The sequence below is a fragment of the Microcebus murinus genome, chromosome 15 (genome assembly GCF_040939455.1).
Source record: "Microcebus murinus isolate Inina chromosome 15, M.murinus_Inina_mat1.0, whole genome shotgun sequence".
Lineage (NCBI taxonomy): Eukaryota > Metazoa > Chordata > Mammalia > Primates > Cheirogaleidae > Microcebus > Microcebus murinus.
Window position 1 is genome coordinate 47131581 of NC_134118.1, and position 15223 is coordinate 47146803.

The 15223-nt window shown below is 34.5% G+C and overlaps 1 protein-coding gene across 8 annotated transcripts in view; it reads left to right on the forward strand.

Moving 5' to 3' along the window:
- The window catches only part of ELF2 (E74 like ETS transcription factor 2), a 113566-nt gene that overhangs the window by 93739 nt on the left and 4604 nt on the right, over nucleotides 1-15223 (forward strand). For 6 of the 8 annotated variants that reach the window (XM_012766297.3, XM_076010614.1, XM_020280196.2 and 3 more), the window contains 3 exons: nucleotides 4696-4809; nucleotides 7470-7643; nucleotides 12067-12153. In XM_012766297.3, the coding sequence (XP_012621751.1) occupies nucleotides 4696-4809; nucleotides 7470-7643; nucleotides 12067-12153 (375 nt within the window). The remainder of the gene's footprint in view (nucleotides 1-4695; nucleotides 4810-7469; nucleotides 7644-12066; nucleotides 12154-15223) is intronic. The other 2 variants (XM_012766300.2, XM_012766303.3) reach the window with 1 other exon arrangement.

Here is a 15223-nt window from a genome sequence, read left to right on the forward strand (position 1 = left end):
AATTGCTGCTAAATTTTATTTTTGACTTGAGAACATTTTTATGAACTAGATCCATTGCCAGCATTCTCTTATGCAAAGCTGAGAGGTATGCCTCTTGTCAGACTTAATTACCAAGTTTGGTATTTTGTAACAGCTGTTGAGTGAGTCTGGAATAGTCTACAGTACCATACAAACACTGGTTGATTTAGATAGATAGAAATGGAACAAGAAGATTTTTACTGATAGTAAATGAGGGCATAAGCAGATTTTATTTTTGATGCTATAATTAAAAATAAAATAGTTTTTAAAATTAATTTAATGGATTTATTTCTTCAAGGAGTATTGACCAGCAACATCAACTACTAGTGGTAACTAGAAAATGATACCAGTCAGATTGCTTTTAGCTTCATTGTTTCTATTTTTAAAATGAGTTGCTTAATTTTTCCTCCCATAAATTTCATACACAAGTCTAAAAAGATAACAGTAAGTCAGGTTTGTAAGTAAGAGATAAGGAATTTTATTTTTCAACCCTTGCTAGTTAGCTTGTTTACTTTGATTGCACAACACTGTTAAATTCATGTCTATCCTTAAGAAATGTGCAAAATTTTAGTTAATATTTTATTTGAATTGATCTGAACAAAATAGTATTGCAAAGTTTTTTTAAATTACAGAAACTTGAGCAGAACTTGAGTAGGATAAATATTTCTTAAAAAATATTTTTAATTATTATTATTTTTTTTTTTTGAGATGTACGAATTCTCACTCTGCCCAGGCTCGAGTACAGTGACATGACCGTAGCTTACTGCAGCCTCAGACTCCTGAGCTCAAGTGATCCCACCTTGGCCTCCGAAGTTGCTGGGATTATAGTCCTGAGCCACCTGTGACCAGCTTAAATTTCTGTTATCAAAAATTACTGTTGACTTATGTCAACAAAATTAAAAATTTAATTTTGAGATACTGCTCACTGATACAAAATATGTTGAGTATTCTTAGAAACTGTCATTAGTACATTATTGTAAATTGATCTAAGAAAGGACTCTTAGATTTTTGTTTGTGTTTAACATTGAGTTAATAAATAAAACGGCAAGAAGTAAAATTAGTAAACATCAAAAAGGGAAAGAAATCAGTTTTCCCCATAAGCCTTTAAGTTACATAGTAACTTATTTTATACTTTTATTTAGTTTTGAAATATTTTACTTCCACTTATGTTTTCCATGTTCTTTGAACTACAAATTGAGCATCCCCCAAATCCGAAAATCCAAAATTCAAAATCTGAAACTTTTTGAGTGCCAACATGACAATCACAGGATATGCTCATTGGAGCTTTTTGGGTTTGGGATGCTCAACTGGTAAGTATATGATGCAAATATTCCAAAAATCCAAAAAAAAAAATTCTGAAATCTGAAACACTTCTAGTCCCAAGCATTTCGGATAAGGGTCACTCAGGCTGTAGTAGTTTAACAAGCTTCATGAGGCCAGAGACCTAGTCACACTTGTATCTCAGGTTTATAGCACAGGGCCTGGCACATGGTAAATGCTTGACAACCATTTGTTGCATGTATGTAGAGTATGAGATATCTGGCTTATAATTCATAGGTAATTTATTCATATTTTATATTCTCATCCTAAGTTTAAAGTGTGAAGGAGTAAATTTGCATATAAAGTTTGTATGTGCTTTATTTCTTTTACCCTGTAAATGAAATATTTTTCTGGGATTTATTATGTTGAATTTAGGGGAGAAGAGGAGGTTGAGGTCAGAAATATAAACAAGAAAAATCTTTTCAGAAATAATTTTCACTGACAAAATAACATGAAATCATGGTTTTGAAAATGTGCTTCCAACTGTAAGAATTCAGGGTCCATAATATGTAAATATTAGGCAAATTTAATTTTGTTTATAAGATACAGCATTTTAAAACCTGGTAAAATTCTGTTGCTGTATTATTATTGTATATTTGAAGTTCTGATTTTCATATGGTAGAGTTTTTAGGGTATGTCTTAATACAATTACATAAGGAATTAGTTTACCCAGGATGGTTTATTAATAGCTCCTAAGACAACATCTAAATTGCAACACAAGCAGACTTTAAAGAGAATGGTTGCTAGAACAAATTTTAAAAACATGAGAATTTGCTTTCCAAGGTTTTGTAGTGTATGTGAGTATTGTAGGGATGCATTTTGAAAAAAAGACTTGAGAATGGTAGTACGTTTTATATTTCATAATGCCAGGTTTCTTCAAGAGATAGAAGGGCTGATTGAATCCTTTGCTTCAGTGAAGCTGCAGATAAGAGTAAGCAGGGTCACCTAAAGATAGATTTACTTAGAGGTTTGGCTGCCTCTCTGGAACCATTTAGCTTTGAGCAGATTTCCATAAATGGAAAGAGCAACTGGAGAGACCCAGTACCTTGGTTGGGAGTGTGGATGATGTGCAACAGGTGGTAAAACAGTCCCTGGATTTTTAAAATAAATGTTCTCCCGATGACTGTTGTTTAAGGCTGAGGATTTAGCATTTGCTGAATTTTGAGACTAACTGAATTTTTTTCCCAATTAAAAGTTTCCTGGAAATAGTTTAAAAATATTTACATGTTTAATGTGTAGAACTTATGAATTTGTAATATGACTTTGTGAAATTTGTATAAACATTTACTTTTAGTTCCTTTAGGGGACATCTTGAGAAAATCTATCAAATTAGAAACTGTTACATATTCATGTTTCAGGATCTCTTCTAAGTTAACAATTCAGTATTTTAAGTCAGGATGTGAAATTAATACATTGTTAAGATAATAAATTTGTTCTTGAATTGCCAGTTTCCTGTAAGATCAGTGGATTGTCCTTAATTCAATATCTAAAAGAAATACCTGCATGCCTACTGTATGAAAAGTCTGTATTAGGAACTATAGTATATACAAAGATGGGTTAAGATAGCCCTCCCTGACCTCAAGGAGTTTATAATCTTACAGAAGTGATAAAAAATTATCACCATTTATTGACTTGTTGTTATTTATATGTCAGACACTGTGCTAAGTTTTTTATGGAAATCATTTCATTAATTCTTAAAACTATATAAGATAAGTAATATACCTGTTTGTGAAAGAGGAAACTGAGGCTTAAGAGAGATTAAGTTGCTTGCCTCGAGTAACAGAAATAAGTGGCAGAGACTGGAACCCAAGCTGTTGGACCTGAAGGCCCAAACCATTGCTGCACACATTGCTTCACAAATAACTTAATCAGCAAAGCATAAAGAAAGTGCTAGAAGAGAGATACAAAGGGTGATGGAAGTAGAAAAGGCTTAATGGAAAAAAAATACAGAAACTTAAAAACATTTTTTTTTTTTTTTTTGGTTAAAACCCAACAAAGCCTAGTGAGGTTTTGAAAAGAACAGGGTTAATGTGAAGAAAGTTCCCAACTACTCTGGCACTGAAGCTAATTCATGTTGTTATCCGTCTGTAGGTAGAGTACAGTGGTCTCTCGGTATACTCCAGGGTATTTGGTTCCAGGATCCTCCATCCCAAAATGGACACCAGAATCAGGGGATGCCCAAATCCCTTATATAAAATGTAATATACGGCCGGGCGCGGTGGCTCAAGCCTGTAATCCTAGCACTCTGGGAGGCCGAGGCGGGCGGATTACTCGAGGTCAGGAGTTCGAAACCAGGCTGAGCAAGAGCAAGACCCCGTCTCTACTATAAATAGAAAGAAATTAATTGGCCAACTAATATATATATATAAAATTAGCCGGGCGTGGTGGCACATGCCTGTAGTCCCAGCTACTCGGGAGGCTGAGGCAGCAGGATTGCTTGAGCCCAGGAGTTTGAGGTTGCTGTGAGCTAGGCTGACGCCACGGCACTCACTCTAGCCTGTGCAACAAAGCGAGACTCTGTCTCAAAAAAAAAAAAAAAAAAGTAATATACTATAAATATAAATATACATTATATATTTATATATAAATATAAATACTACATATAGTATTTGCATAGAACCTATCACATCCTCCCATATGCTTTAGATCATCTCTAAATTACTTATAAAACTTAATACAATGTAAATACTATGTAAATAGTTGTCATACTGTATTATTTTATTTGTATTCTTTTTTATTTTTTTCTCTCCAAATATTTTCCATGCTCGGTTGGTTGGATTATAGATGTGGAACCTGTAGATATGGAGGGCCGACTGTATTGTCACCTGGGAGAGTAAGAATTGAACTAATTCATTAAATGAACTTAGAAATATGATGTATTTCTAACTGATTCTGCTAGGTATTGCTACTGGTTTTAGTGGCAATAAGTAAAAATACATAATTGACCACACAGGATTGTTAATCTACAACCCATCCTTTCCCTGCCCCTCCCCCCAAGTTAGTTTTGGCCTAAAATTGATGCAGTGTTCAAATTTCAGGGGTCTTTCCTTGTTTTTCTTTAGATAAGGTCCATAAACTTCTCAGTAATTTCCAATCAACATCATTGGTTGCTTTATAATCAACATTCATTTTATAAAGTGTAGATACTAGCTTATTTTAGTTTTTAAATTATTTCTGTAAATAATTTGTGTAAACTAATACATCTCAATGGCTTATTTGGAGTTATTCAGATGGAAGTTAATTTTTATTTATTTTCCTTTCAGGAATCAATATATTTATTTCTTGGATAGTAATGTGGTTTAGTTTAATAATGGGTATAGTGCATTTTTAATTGAGTAGAGCTTATTTTTCTCCTAGTGGAAGCATCAGTTCATAGCAGTAATGCACACTGTACAGATAAGACAATTGAAGCTGCTGAAGCCCTGCTTCATATGGAATCTCCTACCTGCTTGAGGGATTCAAGAAGTCCTGGTATGTGAACTGTTCATTTTTATATTAAACATGTTATGCTACTTCATATATCTAGAAGGAAATTGCTTTTAAATGCAAAGGGATTACTGAAGTTCTCAAAGGTCTATTATACATAAATTCCTGACAGCAGTAATTGAATTTTATTTGTCAAGGCTCCTAAATCTTAAATACTTAATTTCATAATAAATGAGACAAAAAGTGTCCAGTCTCGACAAACAAATGTTTATTAAATAGCTATTTATACTATCATATCTATTTCCTTAACTCTGGGTAAATTATAAGCCTTTGTAGTCCTTAATGGTATGGTAGATTGGGGCAGCTGCGGCCTATGACCACTCTTGATCCTTTATTCGGTGATAAATAGGCAGTAGTAACTCCAGGGAACCATCCATGGTTAGAGATAGGAGGGAGCTTACTCCATTTTCATTACATTCCCTTCAGCCTTTTCTTTTGGCCCCCCACCCCCTTTTTTAAGACTGGCTTTGACAGTAATTTTGTACTATTAGGTCATTAAGTGTGAAATGTCCGATTTTGAATCAAAAGTTTAATTTATTATATCTCAAAAAGAAGCAGTACAATTAATCAAAGTATGCGCCTAACCTATCAACACTGTATTGCCCTTTTAACGGTAGCTTGTTTATGCCAGCAGCGAAGAAGCCTGGAGAGCAAGTTGGGGATGAAATCACAAAAGGCATTGTCCACATCTTGTTGAGAATTGAATATTTTTCCTTGTAAAAAGTGATCCAAAGCCTGGAAGAAGTGGTAGTCAGTTGATGCAAGGTTTGGTGAATACAGTGGATGACAGAGAGTTTGCAAGTCCAACCTGTAGTTTGAGCAGGGTTGCTTGTGTGACATATGGTCGAGTGTTGTCTAGCGAGAGGATTGACTTGTCTCTTTTGACCAGTTTCGGCCGCTTAATCACAAGCATCCTCATCATTTCATCCGATTGGTTGCAGTAGGCATCCTCTGTAATCAGTTGACCAGATTTCATGAAGCTGTAGTGGATATATCAGTGCTGGACCACCAAACAGACTCCATTAGCTTTTTTTTGACGAATATTTGGTTTTGGATTGTTTTGTCATTTCATCTTTATTGAACCACTGTGCTGAATACTTGTAGTTGTCAAAAAGAATCCATTTTTCATCATACAGTGTAAAAATGGTTCACCTTTGTGTCATGACAGCAAAGAAAGGCAAGTTTCAAGACAATTTCTCTTCTGATGCTCATTTAATTCATGCAGTACCCATCTATCCAGCTTCTTTCCCTTGATGATTGGTTTCAAATGGTCCAATATTGTTGGAATAGTAACATCAAACCTTGCTGTTAATTCACACATAGGTTGTGATGGATTTGCTTCCACTACAGCTTTTAGCTCATCGTTATCCACCTTGATTTCAGGTCACCCATGTGGCTCATTTTCAAGATTAAAATCACCAGAATGGAACTTCTCAAACCATCAATTTACCATGCGGTCATTAACCACATCCTTCCCAAACACTTCATTGATATTTCGAGCTGTCTGCACTGGTTCCACAATGGAACTCACATTCGAAAATAACACAAATGTTTGACTTATCCATGGTTTCACAAAAATTGCTCTAAAAAAACTTTGGAAGATAATCGCAAGCCGAGCCATGCGTTTGAAAGACTGAAGATGTGCCTTCACAATAAAAATAAAACAAGAAGTGTCAAAGTGAGATGTCTGAGATACCAACTGTCAAACTTAGTACTTAGGAAATCGGATGTTTCATACTTAATAACCTGATACTCATTTGTCCTTAATTTAATGTCCAAATATTAATTTGACTTGATACAATACAGGAAGATTGGCTTTTTTTCTCATAGGGATTTACACTATATGCTGAAAGCAACTGTAGTTGTTAATTGAAATAGGAATCCCAAATAGTATTCAGAGATATGACAAGAAAATTAGGGCATTTTTGGTCAATGTATTAATCCATGGTAGTATGTATCTCTTAATTGAAATAGAAATGTTATGTCCTGATTATTCATGCATATTGGAAGGAAGCCAGAGCCATATTACTGCATGTAATAGAATACCAGATTGCAATCTGTATGTACTGTTTTAGTGACCTAAAGCATCAGGACTGTTCCATTAAATAAAACTTTAAATATTGAACAATGATGTTTGTTGGTCTGTAATGAGTAGGTTTTTCCTTTTCTTCATATGCTTAAGTGCTTACTTGTTACTGAATACTCATAGTCTTTCAAATTTTGTACCATGTGCATGTATTACCTAGCCAAAGCATAATGGTGGATGCATGGAAGGAAAGTAATTATTAAAAAAACTCACTATTATGCTATTACTTTCAAATGTGTTCCCAACTAATAAAATAATTCAGAGTCTTTCTACAATGAGCTTGAAAATATCTAAAAATATGAAAAAGGGGAGTGACTACTCATGATCCTCATCTTACCCAAAGGATTAACATTTCCTTCAAGTTGATTTTCTTTGCATTTATTTTCCTTATATACTTTAGCTCATATTAAATATTCAGCAGATGAACTTCTTCAGTATCAAGCTCTTATCCTGCTTTGAATAATTCTTAATAAATTTCACCTCTTCTAAATATTGAACTGTCCACATAAGAAACATTAATGGGGGTGGGAAATTTTAACTTTTCAACTTTTTTTTATAGTGGAAGTGTTTGTCCCTCCTTGTATATCAACTCCAGAATTTATCCATGCTGCTATGAGGCCAGATGTCATTACAGAAACTGTAGTGGAGGTGTCAACGGAAGAGTCCGAACCAATGGATACCTCTCCTATTCCTACATCACCAGATAGCCATGAACCAATGAAAAGGAAAAAAGGTAGAATTTATTTATAAATTTCTGAGAAGGTGATGCAGTTTTTTTCTGGTATCTTTTCCTCATCAGGGATCATAGAAAATAATGTATGCTGTAGATTTACAATTGGTGTTAGCTACATGTTCTCAAGAGAACTGAGATTTTAATTTTGTGCTTTAATATACTTTTTTTTTTTTTTTTTTTTTTGAGACAGAGTCTCACTTTGTTGTCCAGGCTAGAGTAAGTGCCGTGGCGTCAGCCTAGCTCACAGCAACCTCAAACTCCTGGGCTTGAGTGATCCTTCTGCCTCAGCCTCCCGAGTAGCTGGGACTACAGGCATGCGCCACTATGCCCGGCTAATTTTTTTATATATATATATCAGTTGGCCAATTAATTTCTTTCTGTTTATAGTAGAGACGGGGTCTCACTCTTGCTCAGGCTGGTTTTGAACTCCTGACCTTGAGCAATCCGCCCGCCTCGGCCTCCCAAGAGCTAGGATTACAGGCATGAGCCACAGCGCCCGGCCTTTTAATATACTTTTAAAGGAGTTAGTATTTAAGTCCTGAAGGAACTTGCCTGAAAATAAGATTTTAACAGATGATGTATACACAGAAGACAGATCAGAGATTCCCTGCCCATTTGTCTTACTGTTTCTTCTATTTTCTGATCTTTTTATAGGTACTTGGTTACTTATAAAAAAAACACACACACAAAACATTTTATTTTATTTATTTATTTTTTTGAGACAGTCTCACTCTGTTGCCCCAGCTAGAGTGCCGTGGTGTCAGCCTAGCTCACAGCAACCTCAGACTCCTTGGCTCAGGTGATCCTATTGCCTCAGCTTCCCGAGTAGCTGGGACTACAGGCATGCACCACCATGCCCGGCTAATTTTTTCTATATATTTTAGTTGGCCAATTAATTTCTTTCTATTTTTAGTAGAGACAGGGTCTCGCTCTTGCTCGCGGTGGTTTCAAACTCCTGACCTTGAGCGATCCTCCCGCTTCGGCCTTCCAGAGTGCTAGGATTACCATCGCGCCTGGCCTCACACAAAACATTTTAGTCTTTATTTTCTCTATTTTATAAAATCATATCTTCTACCTCTTTTGTGGACATTATAAAACAAGAGAAAGCTGGGCATGCCTGTATTCTCTGCTGCTTGGAAGGCTGAAGCAGGAGGATTACTTGAGCCCAGTAGTTTGAGGTCAGCCTGGGCAATATAGTAAGATTCCATCTCTTTAAGAAAAAAAACACTGTTTTCTTCCCCATACCTTCTGCTTTAAAACACTAATATTGCCAATAAAGACTTCTAATTGGCATAAACTCACCAGTGGGTAAAGAAAAGAGCATTTCCACTTATTATTTGACTCCTGCTGAAATTTGTGATTCCATCATCCCAGTGAGTGAGTCTAGAGTCTCTAGCACACTGCCAACATCATGAGGAAAGGGGTAGTAAGTGGGTCCATTCTTGTTTAAAGGTAAAATTTGAAAGAAATGAAATCCTAAATAATTGGGTACTTATCTAATTCCAGTGTCTTACCTAACTCTTCCTTTATGTGTTAGTAAAAAAACCCACAAAAACACAAAAGGCAAAAATAAGGGAAAGGTATGTTAGAAATAATGACATTTTCTTTCATTTGTTAAATACAGTGTTTCATGTTGCTGTGATGTGTACCATTCTGTGCTCATTGCTATAAAGGAGACTAATGAATAAGACAGCGTACCTTCCTGTATATAATACATAACAGATTATGTATATCTTGAGAGAGGCATGAGTGAGAGAATTTAGAAGGAAGAATTACTTCTTGCTGTAAATGTTTAAAGACAAAAGCTATACACATAAATGGCCTTATTTTCCCATTTCCACTATAGCACTAGGTTGGTTCTGTTCAATAGGAGCTGTTACAAAACACTTAAGAAATTTTTAGATTTAAAAGAGATAGGCTGGGCGTGGTGGCTCATGCCTGTAGTCCTAGCACTCTGGGAGGCCGAGGCAGGCGGATTGCTCGAGGTCATGAGTTAGAAACCAGCCTGAGCTGGTTATAGTAGAGACCCTGTCTCTACTATACATAGAAAGAAATTAATTGGCCAACTAATATATATAGAAAAAATTAGCTGGGCATGGTGGCGAATGCCTGTAGTCCCAGCTACTCTGGAGGCTGAGGCAGAAGGATTGCTTGAGCCCAGGAGTTTGAGGTTGCTGTGAGCTAGGCTAACGCCACAGCACTCACTCTAGCCTGGGCAACAAATCGAGACTCTGTCTCAAAAAAAAAATAAAAATAAAAGAAGATAGAAAAGACCATGAAAAACAGGGATCATGTAGGGAAACAGGGTGTGATATTATATAAACCATGAAATAATTTGGCAACTTAATACTAATTTTATCTCTTTGAAAGCTCTTTGAAAGCACCTATGTTGTCTACAAGATCTTTGAAAGCTGTTAATGACTATTTAAAAATTATTTATAACCATTTTGTGCTCATTGCTATAAGAGATACAAGAAAGAATCAGAGTGCCATTATTTATATTTTTGTTGTTAATTAAGTACACTTGGGACATACAAACTTAGATAAGTTATTTTTTAATAGCAGAAGCTTTAATATACTCATGTGCATTATGAATCTCCAAGAGAAGATAGCATATGATGTTCAAGTTAATTTCACTATAGAACCCTTTTTCCTGTTAAGGAATACCCTTTTAATTTCTCCAGGAACACGATTTTGGAAATGCTGCTTTATAAGAAAGTAAGACCAGGTACAGTGGCTCATGGCTGTAATCCTAGCATTTTGGGAGGCTGAGGTAGGAGGATTGCTTGAAGCCAGGAGTTTTAGAACAGCCTGAGCAAGAGTAAGGCACCTTCTCTACAAAAAATAGAAAAATTAGCTGGGCATGGTGGCATGTGCCTGTAGTTCCAGGTACTCGGGCAGCTGAGGCAGGAAGATTGCTTGAACCCAGGAATTTGATGCCACTGTGCTCTGGCTGGGGTGACAAAGTGAGATCCTGTCTCTAAAAAATGAAGATAGAATAAATCAAGCCTTTTGGGGCTAACTTTTTTATTAATTTGGGCTTTTATGCTTGAATTTAGGAGATGGTAAAGATGCTAATTTTATTACTGATGGCTTCATACATATAAATATTATTTAAATTGAGAAATTAAGCTGTATTCTAACAAGGAGACCAGTGACCTATTTTAATTTCTGCCAAAACAGACATCTTATTAATTAGAATTAGCAGAATGAAATCCTAGAATATATCTATGCATTTTGAAATATAAGTTAAGATACTTTAACTTAGGTCTTTATATAATTAATCTAAATAATCCTTAATTAAGAATAGGGTGACATCAGAAATTCCAGATGTAGCAACCAAATTAGTAATATTTTGTTTAATCTGAAAATATAGCATACTTGGATATTCCCAACCTCTTTCTTGAGGTTTTTATTCACCTGCCAGTATTCATCCATCTGTACTAAGGATTGAATATAATCCTTTCAGACTTAGGCTCTCTTTAGTGCAGGAAAGTGTAGTCCTTGCTTTTCTGTTCATTGTGGATGCTCGTCTGTCTGAGAGTGCCTTATGTCAGAAATAAGAAAAAAACGGGAAGGGTACATTTATTAGACATACAAAATAATCACTTGGAAGTTTTTTTTAACCCCTACAATGTATCTGCATTCGTGGTGGGGAAATTTGAACACTTATAATTAAATTCTAGTAAATTAACTGGCTCAAAGCAGTAAAAAGTGCTTAATATTTTTCTTTTCCTCATTTGAGCTCAAAGTGCTTCAAAGATAGATTATTAGATCCTCTGTAATAAGTAGGTAACAATTCTGTAGAACAAGATAAAAAAGTTTATAGTAGGGTTTGTTTCTATTGCTACATTAATGGAAAAGTTTAGTAAATCAAGGCTCTGACAATGTAAATAATAGATTAATAGTACCTGACTTGCCATACACATTGAGATTACTACCAACTGCTGTATCTAAAATTGCAGAAATGTTCTTAATGCTCCTTTTAGACAGTGTTTCACTCTGTCACCCAGGCTGGGGTGCAGTAGCTCAGTCATAGCTCCCTGTTAATCTTGAATACCTGGACTCAAGAAGTTTTCCTCCCTCAGCCTTCTGAGTAACTAGGAGTACAACTGCATGCCACCATCCCTGGCTAATTTTTTTATTTTTTTATAATGACAGGGTCTTGCTTTGTTGCCCAGGCTGGTCTCGAACTCTTGGCTTCAAGCAGTCCTCCTGGTTCAGCCTCCCAAAGTGCTAGGATTACAGGTGTGAGCCACTCTCCAGCCTGATGCTCCTTTTAAAAGCAACTTATCATACACAGCATGTTAATCTACATATTACTGTCTAGTTTAATGCATAATGTGTTATCAGAGAGTCTGCTAATCATGTTCTATTATTTTTCCTGTTTTCAATGTATGGTTTCAATATCTTATTTTTTCAGTTGGCCGTAAACCAAAGACCCAGCAATCACCAATTTCCAATGGGTCTCCTGAGTTAGGTATCAAGAAGAAACCCAGAGAAGGAAAAGGTAATTTGGGGAGGGCTGTTTTGGAGGTGAGATGATTTTTTTTTTCAGTCAAGTGACATTGTTTACATTATTTGTAATGTAAAAAAATTTTACATTATTTTACATTACATTATTTATAAGAAAATTATTTCTAGTACATGCATATATGGGAGTACTGTCTGTGGTAATTCAAGGCAAGTAGAATTTAATTTTCCAGTCAACAAATTTTAGTCATGTCAGTCACAAGTCAGAACAAACTTAACCATATTTTTGTTTTAGAATTTGCATATCTTCATTAAAAATAACAACAGCAAAAAGCCCCCCCTCATTCTGTTCTTTCTTAATTTGTTGAGTAAAATTATTTAAAGTAACATTTCAATAGTGGTTTTAGATGTGTTTCTATCTGATAATCTGATAACTAAAAATTTATCACTTGCGTGAATAAATGTTTTCAGACCAATATTAAAAGTTGGGTAAATTTTGTGTTAATATATTAAAATTTACTCCATCCTTAACATGTGGCCTGACATATAATTTTAGGTAATTAAAGCAAAAGTTAAGTCTAATTTAAAAAAAAATTAAGTAGTAAGCCTACCAAGAAATTTGGTGTTCAGTTAGACAAAAAAAAAATACAGTTAACATTGAACAATTATTTATTCATGAACTGATTACTCAATTTGGGACAGATTTAGGATAGTTTTCTTATTTCCTTGTGTGTGTTTGATCATTTCACATTTTTAACATCTTAGGGTTTTGTCTCTTAATTTATATTGAAAACTTTAAAAGTTACATAGTAGCAGTAAGTATTAGAGAGCTAATCTTGTAAATACACAGTCCTTACTAGTTGTTTTTTAAATAATTCTCATCATTAGTGGTTATCTCTTATATTCAAAGACCTCATGCTTAACACTGGAGAAAAAGTTTGTGATGACCTATTTTTACCAATCAAAATCACCTCATTAAAATTTCCATCTTGTATTATTAAACTTGAGGCAGTGCGTTGTAATGTAATAATTAAAGTTATTACAGTCAAAACTGGGTTTAAAATCCAGCCAGTGTTTCCTGTTCTGCAAAACTGTGACAATAATGTCTGTCATAGGCATATGCTTTACCTGATAATGAATGAAGGCTTCTCTTTCTGTATCCTGTTTTCCTTGAAACCAGAAATAGAATTGTTAATTTTAATTTGGGGATTGAACTTGGGTGCAGTGAGTATTTAAAGATAAATCTAAGAAATATTGACGAGTCTAATTAATCCAACAAATATGGAAATATTCAGATCTCTTCTATGTATAGGGCATTGCCTATGTTGCACAAAAATTTCTTCCAGAATAAAATCTCTGCTCACTTGTGCTGTGTCTACTTGTAGGACCTGATAGTCCCCTGGTCATGAATAATATAAAAATCCCCTCCAACTACATATTTTGATGTAGTTGAAGATTATACATGGTTTAATAGTTTTTAGATAGGGATGCTGATGGAATAGGACGTCAGAGATGCAATGTAACATTATAAGGTTAAAGGTCAGTCTTTTTAGGTCTAAAGATGCATACTGGGTCAACTCTGGGTTATTAATGAATTTACTGAATCTTGAGGGAACTCCAAAATGAAAATGAAATGCCAGAGGAAGAAGTATGAGTGTTTCAGTTGAAGGTGTTAGGGTAGCAGCAATGGCTTGGTTTGGAAGCTTCCCACTCTTAGAAGTGCTGCCATTGTGGCCTGTATCTTGGATTGGATTTAAGGATAGTAAAATGGTAGTGAGTAGGAGCCTAGAGATGACCTGGTGACTCAGTGGTAGCATATATATTCTTATCTTTTCCTTCTCAGGATTCTTTTCTGTTTTGATCAGTTTAAGAGCCTTTGTTCCTAGATGCTATGCAGGGAATAAAAGAAAAATAGGCTTGAAAGCGTGGTCTTCTCATGACCATTGCCCACCTTTCTTCCTCCCTTTCAAAGGGAAAAAGAAAAGTGATCCTTTCTTTCCTTGTGGGATTAAATCCCTTATTTTACTTGCTCAGATTCCTTCTTTTTCTTTTATGCAAAGCTTAGCTATCTTCCAATCTACTTTGTTAGATGGTTATTTTTTCATGGTTATTTTTCCAATCTACTTTGTTTTTACTCCTGAAATAACACACAGATTACTTTCCATATTCCATAATTTCATATTCCTTTCCAATTCATTTGGAATATAATCATGCATTGTCACAGATTTTATATTGTTTCAACTGTTATTTATATCTTGTATTATTTAACTTGTTATCTGCTTACTTTTTCCTTACTAATTAAATTTTGAATTCCTTCAGGCAGGGATCAGGTTTTAAATTCTTCTCTGTATCCTCTACTATACTTAAGCATAGTATGTGATGAATAAGTATTTTATTCGGAAGAAATATTTTAATATTTTCAGATTTTGCTAGTAGTGTAATACACAGCTAATGTAGTTAACATTTGATGAATACTCGACTAATTTAAGGAGTTGCCATATTACTTTTTAGTATTTCCATTTAAGGGGCTCATATTTTAAGACTGAAGCACAAATGTCTCAATAAGCAAGTTCAGGTATAATGAAATTCTTTTAAAATATTACTGTACTATACTGAGTATAATAGTAGAAAGAGATTTAGAAATTTTTAAAAATCTATTTTTAGAGGCAGTAGCTTTCATCGATAGCAAGTTTAAATTGACTAGTAGTCCAGAGGAAAATGATAAGAGAATGCTTAAAGGGTCGAGGATATTTTGTACTATATATGACATATATATCTCAGAGTTTATGCCTAGAAATCAAAGAAAAGTAAGTTACCTGAAAAAAGATCCTACAACTGATGCCTAAAAGTTATGCACATTTCATTGCATATTTTTTTGCCTATTTAATGAAATTAATAAGTGCCTTTTGATGGATTTTTATTATGAAATTTGGGCTTATATAGTAAATTTATGTGCAAGTTTATTCAGAATTTAAATCTATATAAAGTAATAAATTTGATTCTGTTTAATTCAGATTAATTTTTTTTCTATTGGGAACCTCTTTATCTCTTAAATTAAGGTTAACTTTATGCCAAGCAATATGTTTTTGCCTTTACAGAATTCAAAA